The sequence below is a fragment of the Glandiceps talaboti genome, chromosome 2 (genome assembly GCF_964340395.1).
Source record: "Glandiceps talaboti chromosome 2, keGlaTala1.1, whole genome shotgun sequence".
Taxonomy (NCBI): Eukaryota; Metazoa; Hemichordata; class Enteropneusta; family Spengelidae; genus Glandiceps; species Glandiceps talaboti.
The window spans coordinates 3645676-3663716 of record NC_135550.1 but is presented as its reverse complement, the minus strand read 5'-3'; the positions used below and the strand labels follow the sequence as shown (position 1 = coordinate 3663716).

The 18041-nt window shown below is 34.8% G+C and overlaps 1 protein-coding gene across 1 annotated transcript; it reads right to left on the bottom strand.

The window, feature by feature from the left end:
- Window positions 1-260: 260 nt before the first annotated feature.
- On the bottom strand, window positions 261-17776 carry LOC144451727 (acetyl-coenzyme A synthetase 2-like, mitochondrial). Its single transcript, XM_078142634.1, has 15 exons — window positions 17548-17776; window positions 16209-16305; window positions 12267-12413; window positions 11582-11634; window positions 8568-8743; window positions 7560-7712; window positions 7010-7157; window positions 5837-5974; window positions 5142-5234; window positions 4331-4440; window positions 3351-3477; window positions 2704-2831; window positions 2263-2326; window positions 1388-1509; window positions 261-1047 (listed from the first exon to the last, which is right to left on the bottom strand). The coding sequence occupies exons 1-15, from the start codon at window positions 17774-17776 to the stop codon at window positions 868-870; spliced, it is 1965 nt and encodes a 654-aa protein (XP_077998760.1). The 3' UTR covers window positions 261-867.
- Window positions 17777-18041: the final 265 nt, after the last annotated feature.

Below are 18041 nucleotides of genomic sequence, written 5' to 3'. Positions count from 1 at the left end.
TGAGCTCACATTTCAAATTTGTTCCTGTCAGATTTCACCAAAAAATATGGTATATTTAATATCTGTTGTGATATTCAAATTACAAATACCAACTTCAGTTATACATGATTTATCATTGTTCCTTCAAAAATGTCAATATTAATTTCCACGGAATTTTTAGAGGCATATATTTTAAAACAATTTCATTCATATTTTAAAACAATTTCATTCATATTTTAAAACAAAAATATTGTATCACCATACAATGTAGTCTAACAAAAATACAAACTAATAACTGCTCAGGTATATACAATACAAATAATAACTCTAATAACATCACAAAATTATATATATAGGGAGAAAGAGTATTGGCAAGCATGCAGCTATTCACTCTCTAGTAAACTACACTACACGGCTAATCAAAGAATGCTTTGGCAAGCAAGTTAGCAAGTATTACTGCAAGCAAGTTTAAGCAACAAGTATGAATTACTACAAGCAAGTTAGCAAATATTACTTCAAGCAAGTTAGCAAATATATTGTTTCATGGCAAACAAGATAGCCAACACTATTGATAGCAACTATCATTGCAAGCAGACATTAGAAACATAAATTAACCAATAATACAAAAATATGAAATGAACTTCAAAGAGTAAGATGCATTACAAGGACCACTACAAAAACTCCCAAGGATCTTAAGATGTATTACAAGGACCACTACAAAAACTCTCAGGGATACCTTGTCTTCATATTTTACTAAAGTAAACTAAACTTCTTTACTACCTGCAGTCAGTGCATATACATTTTATTTGAATTCTTTTCTTGTTAATGTTATCTCTAGCTTCTTGTTGTCTTCAATTTCTTCAATTCCATGCAAGTGGTAGTTTCTTGTTATCTCGAGTTACTTTTTGCAGACATAATTTTGGTATGATTTTCCATAATAGACTCCACAACTGAAGGATCTGCTAATGTCGACACATCTCCTAATTCTTCCGGTTTATTTGCCGCTACTTTCCTTAGGATACGCCTCATGATTTTACCAGACCTTGTCTTGGGTAACCCAGGGGTTATCTGTAATTGACATAGAAATAACAATATCAATTGGTAACTGTACTGTAGTCGGAGCTCAATGCTAAAAACATCGCCAATAGCAGATTGACAATATTTGCTTTAAAGTGCTGAACAATGGATAGAGTTTGTCATGACATTTAAATGTAAGGATTATTTGCCAAAGAATGAAGTCTGTATCATTTTTATGGTGCATCATACAATCACAAGCTTTTTCAACCTGCTTCATCAGTTACATAACTATACAATATTCACAGTATCAATTTTATGAGTTTAAATGAAGTATCATCTTATTTTGCCTTGAAATATCTCCTGCATGGATAACAGTACCAGTATCACATACCTGTATAAATTCTGGTGCAGCATAGCTAGCTATCTGTTTCTTCACTATTTCTTTAAGTTCTTTCACTATTTGTTCTTCAGGCTCTGTTATGTCTTCTTTGAGTGTGACATATGCATAGACCCCTAGAAGATTATCAAATTAAGATTGTCATTGTGAGTGTATGGTTGTCTGTAAGATATGACACATCATGTCAGCATCACACAAAGAGAAGGCCAATGTGGGTGGAATGATACAACATTATTAGGTATGTCTTGAACCAATGTGACTGAAATTGAGCAATGGTATGATCAGAGACAACAATCTCCTCTCAATATACCATCCATTGTCATCCAGCAATTGTATGATCAGAGACAACAATCTCCTCTCAATATACCATCCATTGTCATCCAGCAATGGTATGATCAGAGACAACAATCTCCTCTCAATATACCATCCATTGTCATCCAGCAATGGTACGATCAGAGACAACAATCTCCTCTCAATATACCATCCATTGTCATCCAGCAATGGTACGATCAGAGACAACAATCTCCTCTCAATATACCATCCATTGTCATCCAGCAATGGTATGATCAGAGACAACAATCTCCTCTCTATATACCATCCATGGTCATCCATTTTATATGCTATACAGTACCATAACAAGTTTTGCTAAGAGAAGTGTCATAAAAACATGATAATGCATGACATTGATATTGTGCCAGTTAATCTAGAATATGTTGACATTAAATGAAGAGAACTTCTATGAAAAATCTCATAAAAGAATGCAGTTTTGGTCAAGAATTGTGCACTATACACTTTACTTGAATCTGTCTCTAAATTGTACACTGTATGCTGTTATTGACAAATACTGATATTTTGTTATGAAATCTTACCTTCCCCTTTAATTTCATGTGGGAAGCCTACTACAGCTGTCTCTGCTACTGCAGGATGCTCATCCTAAAATTGACCAAAATCAAAATCAAACTTTTACAAAAGAAAAATAATGATGGCTTGAGAATATGAGCTACTTATACAGCACATATCAAGTTGAACACATTTGAACAAAAAATATGTGATTTATATGAATTGTTCTCTAAATTATTTGTTCATACAAGTTGCCATTACTCCTAAGTTTTGTAATATTTCATGCTTGTGTAGGTACTATTATAAATTCACCAATATTCTTTTCTATATTCATCATAAAAGTACACCTTTACCTAGAAAAGACATGGCTTCTTAGGTTACTCATATTTTCCTGGACTGAACGAAGAAATCAGGGAAAGATATCTAAGTATTATCTAATGTAAGTCTATGATTGGTACTAGTAGACATACCATAGCATCTTCTACTTCAGCAGTTCCTAGACGATGCCCACTCACATTAATGACATCATCCATACGACCTGTTATCAGATAATAACCTTTATGGTCTCGATGGGCACCATCACCAGTAAAATACATATCTAGGTCAAAATTATGTCAAAGAGTTAGTCACTTGTTTGGAAATCTGGATGGCTGAACTTCTTGTAAATTAAACAGATTGACATCTCTCCAAACAATCATGTAAACATATCATGGTTTGTGATGGATGTTTGAAATTTTGACAGCTGAATGGCAATTATACTGAGAAACATACATGATACATAAAGAAACATGTAAAATATATAAACATGTATTTGAGGTTTATAATTTTGACCACACAATACAATCAAAGTTATATCTTGTACACTTAGTCTGCGTTCAACTGTTACTTGCCATTGTGCCACATTGATATGCATGCATAGAAGCCTAACATTTCACTTAACAGAAGTTTTCATCAACAATTTTGTTGCAAATTGATCCTTCAAGGAAGATCTGGTTCACATACATATATAAATCTTGAAATGTTTTCTGTGAAATTTGGTTGAATTGTCACTTTGAAGAAAAGGAATCCATTCCAACTACTGAGCCAATCCAAATGAACTAGCCAACTTGTAATTTACCTTGATATGGTGCAAAGTATGTATCAATGTATCTTTGATGATCACCATATATAGTTGTTGCTATACCAGGCCATGGCTGACGGATACATAGGGCACCGTATACATCATTACCAGGTAATTCATGATGCTGCAATTTATCAAAGATAAACTTAGTTAGGCAAGTTTTATGACACTGTCAAATTCACACAGAAGCAAATCACAGTCTATTTTGTGAGGGTGTTAAAGAGTATTGATTGTTTTTAATTCTAGCTATTTTCTGATACTGCCCACTTTAGAGAAAACCTTACAGATGGAGAAATGAAAGTGATTGATATCATGAGCTGGGCTTTGGAAGTTACATGCACATATTAAATCTTGCTATTTTTGGTATTTGCAAATATTTGGCAAAGCAGTTAGAATGCTGGCTACAACTTTCTATGCAATCATACACTAAGATACATATCATTAAAATTACTATAGTTACCTTTTCCTGTGAATATTTACAGCATTACAAATCCATGGACATGATTGAACAGATAAAAGAGAAAGATAAATATTATACTGTTACAAGATAGAATGACTCTGTTACATTATAAAAGAATATACAATAGTGAGCATGGTACAAAAACTACAAATTCAATAAGTACATGTGGCAAGTGTGAGACAAAGTTTGAACTTTGACCTAGTAAATCTTCACAAGGTCAAAGGTCATACATAACCTAATCCTCCCCTGGACAAGAATTATATACTAATGCAATAAAGGTTGGAAAACATAAAGAAATGTGATATTTTGGGTGAATATTCATAACATGAATATGTTTGATGACTTTTGAATTCTGAGTCCTAAGTCTCAGCATTGTCAATATAACTGTCACACAACCCCCATGACACTTTGATGCAACTATGATATACCCAGGATAAGGTAATAATAATACTAAAGTTTGTTGGTAGTTACATGTGGTTGCTAATATCGTCTATGGTTGCTAGGTGACATTACTAACCATGTCATGCATCAAAGCAGGTTGAATTCCTGGCAATGGTCTCATTGGGCCAAGCTGTAGTTCACCATCAGGTTCTGAAGGTCTTGGTGAAATCAAAATACCACCAGTTTCTACACAAATATATCAAAATAGTTGACATTGTTAACATTTCTTCACATTCTGTTCCAGCATTGAAAATTTCACATATTCACAAATTTCTCTTTGATTACTTTTACATGTCTGCCACCAAGTGTCCATAAGTGGATATTGCTTCCATATCACTCATACATTTTTTCTCTAACTATTCTACCTGAGAGAATCTCATAATATTCATGGACACTGGGTTCATACTTTAATAGTAATGAAAATTTCTACTCACAGTCAAAAGATTTCTTAGAAGTAAATCCCAAATTAATCCCCCCCCCCCTGACGATCCTAATGAGACATCAGCAAAAATGTGAGATTTATATGCACTTTCAAGACATGTTTTTGACTATGTGTGTAGAAATTTCCACTACCATTTCTACAGACTTCTATACCTGTCTGCCACCAAGTCAAGTGTCAACCAATGTACATCCTTCTCATATTATTCAGGACATTCTCTCTATTGATACTGTGCCTGTCTACCACTAAGTGTCAGTACACCACATTATATCATCCACAACTTTCTAACTATACTCAAAGTGTAAAATTACTACCTATCTTGTTTTCAAGTCATTTAAAATGTTCTCTCTAGAGTACTTATTCCTACATAATTCCCCAGCTGTCTGCCACTGGTGTGCATCTCATATCATTCACTAATTTTTCTCTATCAACTTTTTCTACACTGTACCTGTCTGCCACCAAGTGTCCACCAGCGTACATCGTTTTTCACCCACTACATCATAGTACCATTGCCAAGCTTCGTGGTTCAGAGGTTCACCAACTGTCGATAAAACACAATTTATAATTGTCAGTAAGTAACATGACTCATTCTATTGGAAAGTGTTCAAATATTGACCGACTATACTTTCTGCTTTTTCACCTCTGATATTTATGGTTGCAATTGACAGGTATCCAACTTGTACATAGATACAGGTAAATACCACGTCAGAATACTGACAGCTACTTGTATAAGTCACCATTACTTGTTACAATTCTGTTTTAAAAATGAACACATAGCATTGCCTGTATTTCTACAATTTCCACTTCTAAATTTGAAGTATCAAGTTATTGTGTTCAAGAACCTTGTTATTAGTGACTGAATGTCAAATTACTGTATCTGTATTGGCTTAGATTCAAACGTTTGTTCTTTCTGCTGTATTTCAATATATATAATACAGGGTATCAATCCCACAGTGATAGGAACGTATAAATACATCCATATATATATATATATTCATCTAATAAAGCATTGACATTGAATCCCACTATGAAGTAGTCACTCTTTTATCAACAATTCTCACATACATTTATAGAATGAGTTATAGTCCCATTTTGTAGGCCAGGAGATAACTATGTATGTGAACTTTGATAGAATTCACTCACCTGACCCTATAGTTCTCAAGGATGACCTGTCATATCGAGTTACAAACTTATCACCATACTTTAGTAGTAACCTTATGGCAGTAGGAGCACAGTATATCTGGTTGACCTTTAACCTTTGAACCATTTCCCAATACCGACCTACAAAACACCATGTTTTCTGTCAATTATTCTATTTGTGTGTCATTTGTCTAATGACAGTTGTTTCTAATAAATCACACTTTACTATACAAGTACTTTCAATCACTTAGATACATCAACAAATCAAAGTACTTTCAATCACTTAGATACATCAATAAATCAAAGTACTTTCAATCACTTAGATACATCAACAAATCGAAGTACTTTCAATCACTTAGATACATCAACAAATCAAAGTCTAAGGCTACAGTTTTGTTACTTCATATGCAAGAAATCTTTTATGTGATTTATTAAGTTTGAATATTTAAGATCTAATATATTTGAAAGGTTTGGACATCAACAAGACCTTTATCAACACTGCAATCTTCAACCAGCAAATCAATGCAAACATAGATAATGGTACAATAGAGATGGAAATAAGATATCTAATTTTAAAATTGTCAAAAAAGAACAAACAGTGCCAGCCCAGAATGAGTATACATGTAACTGTGTTTTGGGGGATAATGGAGCGTACACATCTAGGTATGGTATCACCACACTTCTAACACATACAAGTACTTTATTTTTTGCATCCAATTCACATCGATATCTACTAGATAGTACCCTGCATCAGATTCACATTGGTATCTGGTACATTGTACCCTGCATCAAATTCACATCGGCATCCAGTAGATTAATGTGCCTTAGAGTGAATCCTAGGTTTATGGATTGTATGTGTTAATTCAGTAAACTTACTTGGATCTGGGTATGTTGGTACACTTTCAATATTCAGTAAACTAACTTACTTGGATCTGGGTATGTTGGTACACTTTCAATATTCAGTAAACTAACTTACTTGGATCTGGGTATGTTGGTACACTTTCAATATTCAGTAAACTAACTTACTTGGATCTGGGTATGTTGGTACACTTTCAATATTCAGTAAACTAACTTACTTGGATCTGGGTATGTTGGTACACTTTCAATATTCAGTAAACTAACTTACTTGGATCTGGGTATGTTGGTACACTTTCAATATTCAGTAAACTAACTTACTTGGATCTGGGTATGTTGGTACACTTTCAAATAAAACTGTTGTAGCACCATTGGCAAGAGGTCCATATACTACATAGGAATGCCCAGTTATCCAGCCTATATCTGCTACACATGCATACACATCACCTTCTTGGTAATCAAATACTGTCTGTCCAGTGAGTATATTGCAGAAGAAAATACAAATAACTCCTTTATCATCAAGAAACTAAAGCTTACAAGCTAGTTCACATGCATCATGGAAATTTGCATCTTGTTGGTGCCTGGGGACAAGATCAATACAGTTCAATCACACAGTATCTTTGTCATACTGTCACTACGATAATGATAAAATGTGTTTGAACTTTAACTCTTGGTGCTAATAATGAAATAGAAAGCTGCATGTATTGTTTACACAGTTCACTTTCCAGATACTTGACTGACTGGACAAATTTGAATCTAGGAAATGAATATTCTGATTTTCATTATTCCAACTATCAGTTAAAATTTGAGTTGAAATTGGTGATAGTTTGACATGACTCAAGTGACACACGTCATATGCCTATTACTGTACCTGGTGTGTGAATGCTGCATACAGTAGATAGCCTGCCTGTGAATGTACCAAACCTTTGGGTTTTCCAGTACTTCCTGATGTATACAACATAAACAACATATCTTCACTGTTCATAATTTCTGGTTCACACTCTTTGGACTGTTTTGACAGCTCCTGTGTTTGTAAGAAATAAAATTAAATACAAGATTTGTGGTCCTGAATCACTGAAGTTGCATGTCAAAACCAAGTTTTCTCTGGGCAACATTCACATTTGGTGTAAAATATTAGTACCAAACTCACTCTTTGTAAAGTGTACAATTAAAGTCTGGTGTCATCATAGATGGGTTGATTGTTTTGTCTTGGAGTCGAGTTGTGACTTTCGAAACTACATTTTTGTTATCTATGCAAAGAAAGTGATTAGTATTTATTGCATAAAAGGAACTTTATTCAGTTCTCTCAACCATATGGATGTAATATATCTACCCATCTAACCTTATACTTACCTCTTCTAGGGGTATATCTAGATTAGAATTATTGACCATGTAGATGTAACTAACCTACCTCTTCTAGGGGTATATCTAGATTAGAATTATTGACCATGTAGATGTAACTAAACCTACCTCTTCTAGGGGTATATCTAGATTAGAATTATTGACCATGTAGATGTAACTAACCTACCTCTTCTAGGGGTATATCTAGATTTGAATTATTGACCATGTAGATGTAACTAACTTACCTCTTCTAGGGGTATATCTAGATTAGAATTATTGACCATGTAGATGTAACTAAACCTACCTCTTCTAGGGGTATATCTAGATTAGAATTATTGACCATGTAGATGTAACTAACCTACCTCTTCTAGGGGTATATCTAGATTTGAATTATTGACCATGTAGATGTAACTAACTTACCTCTTCTAGGGGTATATCTAGATTTGAATTATTGACCATGTAGATGTAACTAAACCTACCTCTTCTAGGGGTATATCTAGATTTGTGTTGCTGACCATGTAGATGTAACTAAACCTACCTCTTCTAGGGGTATATCTAAATTTCCCATGGGAACATTAGCACCAGTTCTCTTTGAAACAAAGACTTTCTTGATAGAGGGACAAGTAGCAACAGCTTTGTCAACTGTTTCCTTCAGGTCAATAACCTTTGCACCTCTGACAGCTTGGTCCGTTGTTATGACAACTTCTGCTTGCGCTGTCAAGATACAAATTTAATTATCATAATTATGTATTATTATTTTTTAAATCCATTAATAAGCATGGGAACTTTAAAATCCATATTTTTTTGTATAATAATTCTGAGCTTAGTCTTATTTAAACAATAATGTACGCCCTCCCAGCCCATAATGGACGAAAGCAAACTTTGAACGACATAATGGGCGAGGCGACAGCCGAGCCCATTATGGAGTGCAAAGTTTGCTCGAGTCCATTATGGACTGGGAGGGCATACATTATTGTTATTATTTTATAGTTTTGCCAATTCCAGTGAATTTGTAGACTGAGAAACACAAAACAACGTATAATATACACAGCGCTGAACATCGTCTGCCATGTTTCGGCCCGGAAGCTGAATACTAATCATAGCGACACACGTACGTACACGTACACACACATATACACTTCAATGAACTGCTGTGAACACAAATTTGTTTCATGAATGCGTTGTATTTTTACACAGTGGAAATGGCAATCATAAGTAACAACATACATTTCGAAAAGATACCTAGTCGTATGAAGAAACAGAACAAATAAGCTTGTATTGTTATGCTCGTTCCGGGGCCGCGATGCCCAATAACGGAGTACATTATCAGTAATAATGTACGGCGATGACGTCACAAAATTCACTGGAATTGGTAATGCTATAATATAATTTCTGTTATATCACCCATACAGCTGTATAGTAAAACTATCACTACAGTATCTAAATTATCTGAATAAATACAACATTTAGTTTGCCAAAAACAAACAAGAAAACTGAATGGTCTCAACAAAACTTATTTCTACACCTACACCTACACTCTAAAGACACTGATTAGCTTTCAGTTCACCTTGTTCACAGATTAGCATCAGGTCAGGTGTAGGTATCAAGTGTTTAGATATCATATAGTGTCAGACAACTGTCAGACAGCTGTTCCTAATGCCTTTTCAGTCTATTAACAATAATATTTTTATGAATAAACTCTACTGATAAAAATAGTAACATGTTCACTTTTTTTGAGTATAATTGTTGTAGTGCTGTGGACCAAAACTATATAATATATACACTGCTCCAATAATATGACTTCAAAATGCTAAAGTAGATAGGTAGATAGGTAGATAGGTAGATAGGTAGTAGATTTTAATAGTGGCCTACTATGAAATTATCAGCCATGTGTTATCTGAACATTTTTTTAAACACTGAAAGAAAAAGTTTATTTATGGTGTCAAAATCAGGTTGCTAGGATATTTGCATACATTTTTTGAACGTTTACTCACTTGCCTATCAGATGATGTTATTATTTTAGCAAAATATACTGGCATTTGGTTGTAGCTAAGCGCGTGGTGGTCATGGTTGCTAGGACCAATTGTGAATGACACTTCTAGAAACATCTCACCAAATTTCAGTCTCACTGACCAATTACTTTTTGAGATAAGTTTTTTTGACCAAATTCACAATTTTACGTCTAATTTGGATATCACTGATGAGATCATTATATACTTAATATGTCTTCATCTATACACCCTGAGATGTATCCCCATTAAATTTCAGCCAAATATGCTGAGTACTTTGGAATTAAAAGTTTCTGCCCAAAAAGACACATTTTAAGCTCTAATTTGCATATTACCGAAGGAATTATCAGGTCATGAACAATTCTTAATCTATACACCCTGAAGAACATTCCCACCAAATTTAAGACCAATCTGCTCATTAGTTTTTGAGTTTAAGTTTTCTGACCAAAAATGACATTTTTGACCCAAATCATTTACCTGTGATGCAATCATTTTGCTTTGAACAATTTCCCAACTAGACACCAAAAGTAATGTCCCAATCAAATATCAAGGCAATCGATCTGGAGGTTTTTGGGTCTAAGTCGTTCAGACAGACAGACAGACAGAGAGACAGACAGACAGACAGACAGAGAGACAGGCAGACACTGCACCATGCCTATAACACTACTGACATTTATTAGTTTGAGTTGTGCTAAAAATTAATGTGAAACAAAAAATATGCCAATTCCTTGTTTGTAATTCAATAAATTGCAGAAGATTAATAAATATGCCAAATATTTTTTATTGTATGTACAATAACAAACTTTTTACACTTTTTTTTTATTTTTGCAATGTATTGAGTCACAAACACAGACTTGGTCTATGTTGTTTCACATCTGGAGCCATGATAAAATTGTTTTGTAAATTAGAAATTTATCCAAAATAAATTCCCAATCCTCATCCATATTGCTGGCCACTTTAAACAGAAAATGTGAAATAAAACCAAAATATATCAAAATTAAACACAGTATAGTTGTTAGTTCTGGTCATGGAATATTTGGATATTTGTGCTGACAGATGGAAAATGTGCATTTTACTTTAAATTTACAATCTCACTTACTTTATTTTGGCAATTTGTACTGAATATGGTGATTGAAAGTCTTAGAGTAAGACAGTGAAATATGACTAAAATACTGTAACCTTTCAGAGAGCCTTTTGTTATATTGACATTTCACACAATGGAGATGTTTAATCCTACACAAAGTGACAGAACCAACAGCTGTAGGAGCAGACTTTAACATTAACAATAAATCACTTTTATATTTCCCAAGCCACCATTTTCATCTTGTTTTTCAAATTTATGACAAAGACTTTGCCATCAGTTTTTAATAGTAAGGTCTGTGACACACTATTACTCTGGGGTGCACATATTAAACAATTGCATATATTAAACAAATATTAAACAAAATAACAATTGCAATAATGAAGACATATACGGTTCAAAGGTCATTACACTCAAAGCACAGACTGCAGTTTTGACATTTTCATGTAGTTGTTTACTCACCATCACGAATTCTACTAGCTAAGGCCTCAGCACTAAAACCAGCAAATACAACACTGAAAAGAAACATAATGCAATGTTAGATAGAACTACAATGTACTGCCAATAGCACACTCAATATTATACTAAATAACCAACTGGAATAATTAGGATTCAATACTACAATGAAATTACTTTTGCGAATTACATTTTCATAAGAAACTGATCTAGCAATCATACATAATAGTGATCAAATGGTGCACTGTGCAAACAGGCACACAGGCACAGACAGACAGACAGACAGACAGACAGACAGACAGACAGACAGACAGACAGACAGACAGGCAGGAAGGTAAACACAGACAGACAGACAGACAGACAGACAGACAGACAGACAGACAGAGACAGACAGACAGACAGACAGACAGACAGACAGGCAGGCAGGCAGGCAGGCAAACAGGCAGACAGAGACAGACAGACAGACAGACAGACAGACAGACAGACAAAACCATCATTTCACATTCACCTAATCTATTTACATTGGGTTATGCGGATATGAATTGGTCTGACATTAATTTATTAAAGCTTCTTTTTCTGATATAAATACAATTCACTTAGTCTCAGCTGATATTCTTAGAACCAGAATATTCTCGTAAACATGTATATGTAAGTTAAATGTTAATGTTATACAATATTGTTATAAACTTGCCTGTGAACAGCTCCAATACGTGCACATGCCAACATGGCAGCTACAGCGATAGGTGATACTGGCATATAAAGACACACACGATCTCCTCTTTTCACGTTGTGATTCTTTAGAAGATTAGCAAATTGGTTCATCATTTCATACAATTGTCTAAAAAGTCAAAACATTGATAGATGTCATAAATGATATCACATCACAAATGTAAATGTGAAACTTTGGGACAATCTTTTACTTTCTTTCTAGAAAATTAATTTATCTAATGAATGGAACTTACAGATTTAATCATGTGACCTCACTTACGTATATATGACCTGACTTACTTGTATATGTGACCTGACTTACGTGTATATGTGACCTGACTTACGTGTTGTGACCTGACTTACGTGTATATGTGACCTGACTTACGTGTATATGTGACCCGACTTACTTGTATATGTGACCTGACTTATGTGTATATGTGACCTGACTTACGTGTATATGTGACCTGACTTACATGTATGTGATCTGACTTACGTATATGTGACCTGACATACGTGTATATGTGACCCGACTTACGTGTATGTGATCTGACTTATGTGTATATGTGACCTGACTTAAGTGTATATGTGATCTGACTTACATGTATATGTGACCTGACTTACGTATATGTGACCTGACTTATGTGTATATGTGACCTGACTTACTTGTATATGTGACCTGACTTACTTGTATGTGACCTGACTTACATGTATATGTGACCTGACTTACATGTATGTGATCTGACTTACGTATATGTGACCTGACATACGTGTATATGTGACCCGACTTACGTGTATGTGATCTGACTTATGTGTATATGTGACCTGACTTAAGTGTATATGTGATCTGACTTACTTGTATATGTGATCTGACTTTACTTATATGTGATCTGACTTACTTGTATAAGTGATCTGACTTTACTTATATGTGATCTGACTTACTGATATGTGATCTGACTTTACTTGTATGTGATCTGACTTTACTTATATGTGATCTGACTTACTGATATGTGACCAGACTTTACTTGTATGTGATCTGACTTTACTTGTATTTGATCTGACTTTACTTGTATGTGACCTGACTTTACTTGTATGTGACCAGACTTTACTTGTATGTGATCTGACTTTACTTGTATGTGACCTGACTTTACTTGTATTTGATCTGACTTTACTTGTATGTGACCAGACTTTACTTGTATGTGATCTGACTTTACTTGTATGTGACCAGACTTTACTTATATGTGACCAGACTTTACTTGTATATGTGATCTGACTTTACTTGTATGTGATCTGACTTTACTTGTATGTGACCAGACTTTACTTGTATGTGATCTGACTTTACTTGTATGTGATCTGACTTTACTTGTATGTGACCAGACTTTACTTGTATATGTGATCTGACTTTACTTGTATGTGACCTGACTTTACTTGTATTTGATCTGACTTTACTTGTATGTGACCTGACTTTACTTGTATGTGACCAGACTTTACTTGTATGTGATCTGACTTTACTTGTATGTGACCTGACTTTACTTGTATTTGATCTGACTTTACTTGTATGTGACCAGACTTTACTTGTATGTGACCAGACTTTACTTGTATATGTGATCTGACTTTACTTGCATGTGACCTGACTTTACTTGTATGTGACCAGACTTTACTTATATGTGACCAGACTTTACTTGTATATGTGATCTGACTTTACTTGTATGTGATCTGACTTTACTTGTATGTGACCAGACTTTACTTATATGTGACCAGACTTTACTTGTATATGTGATCTGGCTTTACTTGTATGTGATCTGACTTTACTTGTATGTGACCAGACTTTACTTATATGTGACCAGACTTTACTTGTATGTGATCTGACTTTACTTGTATGTGATCTGACTTTACTTGTATGTGATCTGACTTTACTTGCATGTGACCTGACTTTACTTGTATGTGATCTGACTTTACTTGTATGTGACCAGACTTTACTTGTATGTGACCAGACTTTACTTGTATGTGACCAGACTTTACTTGTATGTGATCTGACTTTACTTGTATGTGATCTGACTTTACTTGTATGTGATCTGACTTTACTTGTATGTGATCTGACTTTACTTGTATGTGATCTGACTTACTTGTATATGTGAACTGACTTACTTGTATGTGATCTGACTTTACTTGTATGTGATCTGACTTTACTTGTATGTGACCAGACTTTACTTATATGTGACCAGACTTTACTTGTATATGTGAACTGACTTACTTGTATGTGATCTGACTTTACTTGTATGTGATCTGACTTACTTGTATGTGATCTGACTTTACTTGTATATGTGATCTGACTTACTTGTATGTGACCAGACTTTACTTGTATGTGATCTGACTTACTTGTATGTGATCTGACTTTACTTGTATATGTGATCTGACTTACTTGTATGTGATCTGACTTACTTGTATGTGATCTGACTTTACTTGTATGTGATCTGACTTACTTGTATGTGATCTGACTTACTTGTGTGATCTGACTTACTTGTATGTGACCTGACTTACTTGTATATGTGAACTGACTTTACTTATATGTGATCTGACTTACTTGTATGTGATCTGACTTATATGTGATCTGACTTACTTGTATGTGATCTGACTTATATGTGACCAGACTTTACTTGTATATGTGATCTGGCTTTACTTGTATGTGATCTGACTTTACTTGTATGTGACCAGACTTTACTTATATGTGACCAGACTTTACTTGTATGTGATCTGACTTTACTTGTATGTGATCTGACTTTACTTGTATGTGATCTGACTTTACTTGCATGTGACCTGACTTTACTTGTATGTGATCTGACTTTACTTGTATGTGACCAGACTTTACTTGTATGTGACCAGACTTTACTTGTATGTGACCAGACTTTACTTGTATGTGATCTGACTTTACTTGTATGTGATCTGACTTTACTTGTATGTGATCTGACTTTACTTGTATGTGATCTGACTTTACTTGTATGTGATCTGACTTACTTGTATGCATGTGAACTGACTTACTTGTATGTGATCTGACTTTACTTGTATGTGATCTGACTTACTTGTATGTGACCAGACTTTACTTGTATATGTGATCTGACTTACTTGTATGTGACCAGACTTTACTTGTATGTGATCTGACTTACTTGTATGTGATCTGACTTTACTTGTATATGTGATCTGACTTACTTGTATGTGATCTGACTTACTTGTATGTGATCTGACTTTACTTGTATATGTGATCTGACTTACTTGTATGTGATCTGACTTACTTGTATGTGATCTGACTTACTTGTATGTGATCTGACTTACTTGTGTGATCTGACTTACTTGTATGTGACCTGACTTACTTGTATATGTGAACTGACTTTACTTATATGTGATCTGACTTACTTGTATGTGATCTGACTTATATGTGATCTGACTTACTTGTATGTGATCTGACTTATATGTGATCTGACTTACTTGTATGTGATCTGACTTATATGTGATCTGACTTTACTTATATGTGATCTGACTTTACTTGTATGTGAACTGACTTACTTGTATGTATGTGACCAGACTTTACTTATATGTGATCTGACTTTACTTATATGTGATCTGACTTACTTGTATGTGATCTGACTTACTTGTATGTATGTGACCAGACTTTACTTGTATATGTGAACTGACTTACTTGTATGTGACCAGACTTTACTTGTATATGTGATCTGACTTTACTTATATGTGATCTGACTTACTTGTATGTGAACTGACTTACTTGTATGTGATCTGACTTTACTTGTATGTGACCAGACTTACTGATATGTGATCTGACTTTACTTGTATGTGATCTGACTTTACTTGTATGTGAACTGACTTACTTGTATGTATGTGACCAGACTTTACTTGTATATGTGAACTGACTTACTTGTATGTGATCAATTCCTGCATTCCAGGTTCATCTTTTTCCCATATCAAGGCAACCTTGTCTGGATTTCTGTCTTTGTGTCTATCCACACAGTTCACTAATGACATGCATTACAAGAGAATGAGTTAACATGTTAGATATACCAAGGACAGTAATGAAGAACAGTATGTGGTGCCTGAAAACATGAAGGTAATGTTCCCTGCTTATCACCAGTATGAAGTAGTCATATATCAGTGTCTTTCCTCTAATCACATTAGCTACTCAAACTTTGATCTACCTGTCATCATATATATTCCCATTTCTCCTATGTGCTTTGAGTCTCACTGTGATATAGTATAAGTAGCAGCCTAGTCTCCTCAGCACCATTCTCAGAGCAAACAGTAAAGTTGGCCTTTAATGTTCACAAGGGACATGGATGAAAGAGGTACGTGACACCATAGACCCGCCACCTTGGTGTCAGGTCTATGGTGACACTGAACCAAGTCCAATTTACAATTACAATAGGCAAGTTTAATATGCGAACACAAAGTGGCATTGGGGTTCAAGGACGGTTTGTTTATCTCTCTCATCATGTGACTGACCATCAGTGGAAGACGAAGGTCCATGGTTTTCACTGAACATGGTGAAATTCGAATGAATAGACGACGAATACTGTGGTGGCAGACGCATTTTTGCTACAATCGCACTATCTACACTGTATCGCACTATCTACACTGTATCCGGTAGCCTTGTTAAAACCATGGAAGTATATATACTTCCATGGTTATACTTCCATGTTAAAACAAAAGTGGAGTTGAAATGAAATGGTAATTGCGAGGCTCAGGTAAAGGCCTAATAAAAAAAAATTGTGTGGTTCCCATTACGCTAAATTTTAGAATAGGTGGGGTAGGTTGATTTTTTTTATTTATTTATTTTTCTTGTGTGAGTGTCTATTTCAGCATGGATGTATCAGAGTCTCACTAATACATCCATGATTTCAGGTAGTTATGTTTTCCGTATGTATGGTCTCTGTCACAGTGTGTCATTGGTTTCTTCTCATCAGATGTACAGCCATTGCAGATTGGAAGAATATTATATTGTCTTTTAAAGTTGATGTCATATTCCGCATCCACTATTTCTGGCGAGACTTCGTAATTTTAGCGATTTTCATTTTTTTATCGAATATGTAAAAAAAAAAAAAAACGTTTAGGGTTGGCAGTGAAAAGCTAGGTGGGGTCGGGTAACCGGAACCAAACAATTTTTTAGGCCTACAATCAAAAGAGATAATGTTGCAGCGATAGGAAAAAGGACTTCACCCGGTGACTGAACTGAGTGTAATGTAACATGTGTAGTCTCTTACCGGTGACGTTGAGTTGACCACCCACGAACCATGCAAACTTTCCCTTTTCAATTTGACAGTCCATAGCTTGATCAAAGTCTCGATGCCACCGAAGTCGATTTCTTGCAAGTGTTTCCCAGAATAGACCCGGGTCACGTAAACTGAAGTCGTGGAGATCTTTGTAATTTTCAATACTCTGTCCATGTTTCTCGTTCAAAATTTTCACTTCTGGTATTTCTGTGGAGCACATCCCATTTCGTCCAGTTTTAAGTAGCCCACTCGAAGAAAATACTCTTGCATAATTATGATGAATTGTTAGAGTAGTCTTAGGACGAAGAGATCTATTTTGTAAAGTACACCTCAGCGCGCAAAACACAGTGGTAGAGGCCATCTTGAGACTCGTGAGACTGTTGTTTTCATGTTAAGGTCATAGTTCACACATCACGTCGTATAAGGGGGCGTGGCATATAAACAACAAAATGCTCTCACCGCACAGGGCATGTGCGACCAACAGC

Excerpts from the sequence above, each read along its gene's own strand:
- LOC144451727 (XM_078142634.1), bottom strand. The coding sequence starts at position 17,776 with ATGTGCTCCACAGAAATACCAGAAGTGAAAATTTTGAACGAGAAACAT. Across the intron at positions 8,744-11,581 it reads AGCTAGTAGAATTCGTGATG|CGCAAGCAGAAGTTGTCATA; the intron begins GTGAGTAAACAA and ends GTATCTTGACAG. Across the intron at positions 2,832-3,350 it reads ATACTTTGCACCATATCAAG|ATATGTATTTTACTGGTGAT; the intron begins GTAAATTACAAG and ends ATTTTGACCTAG.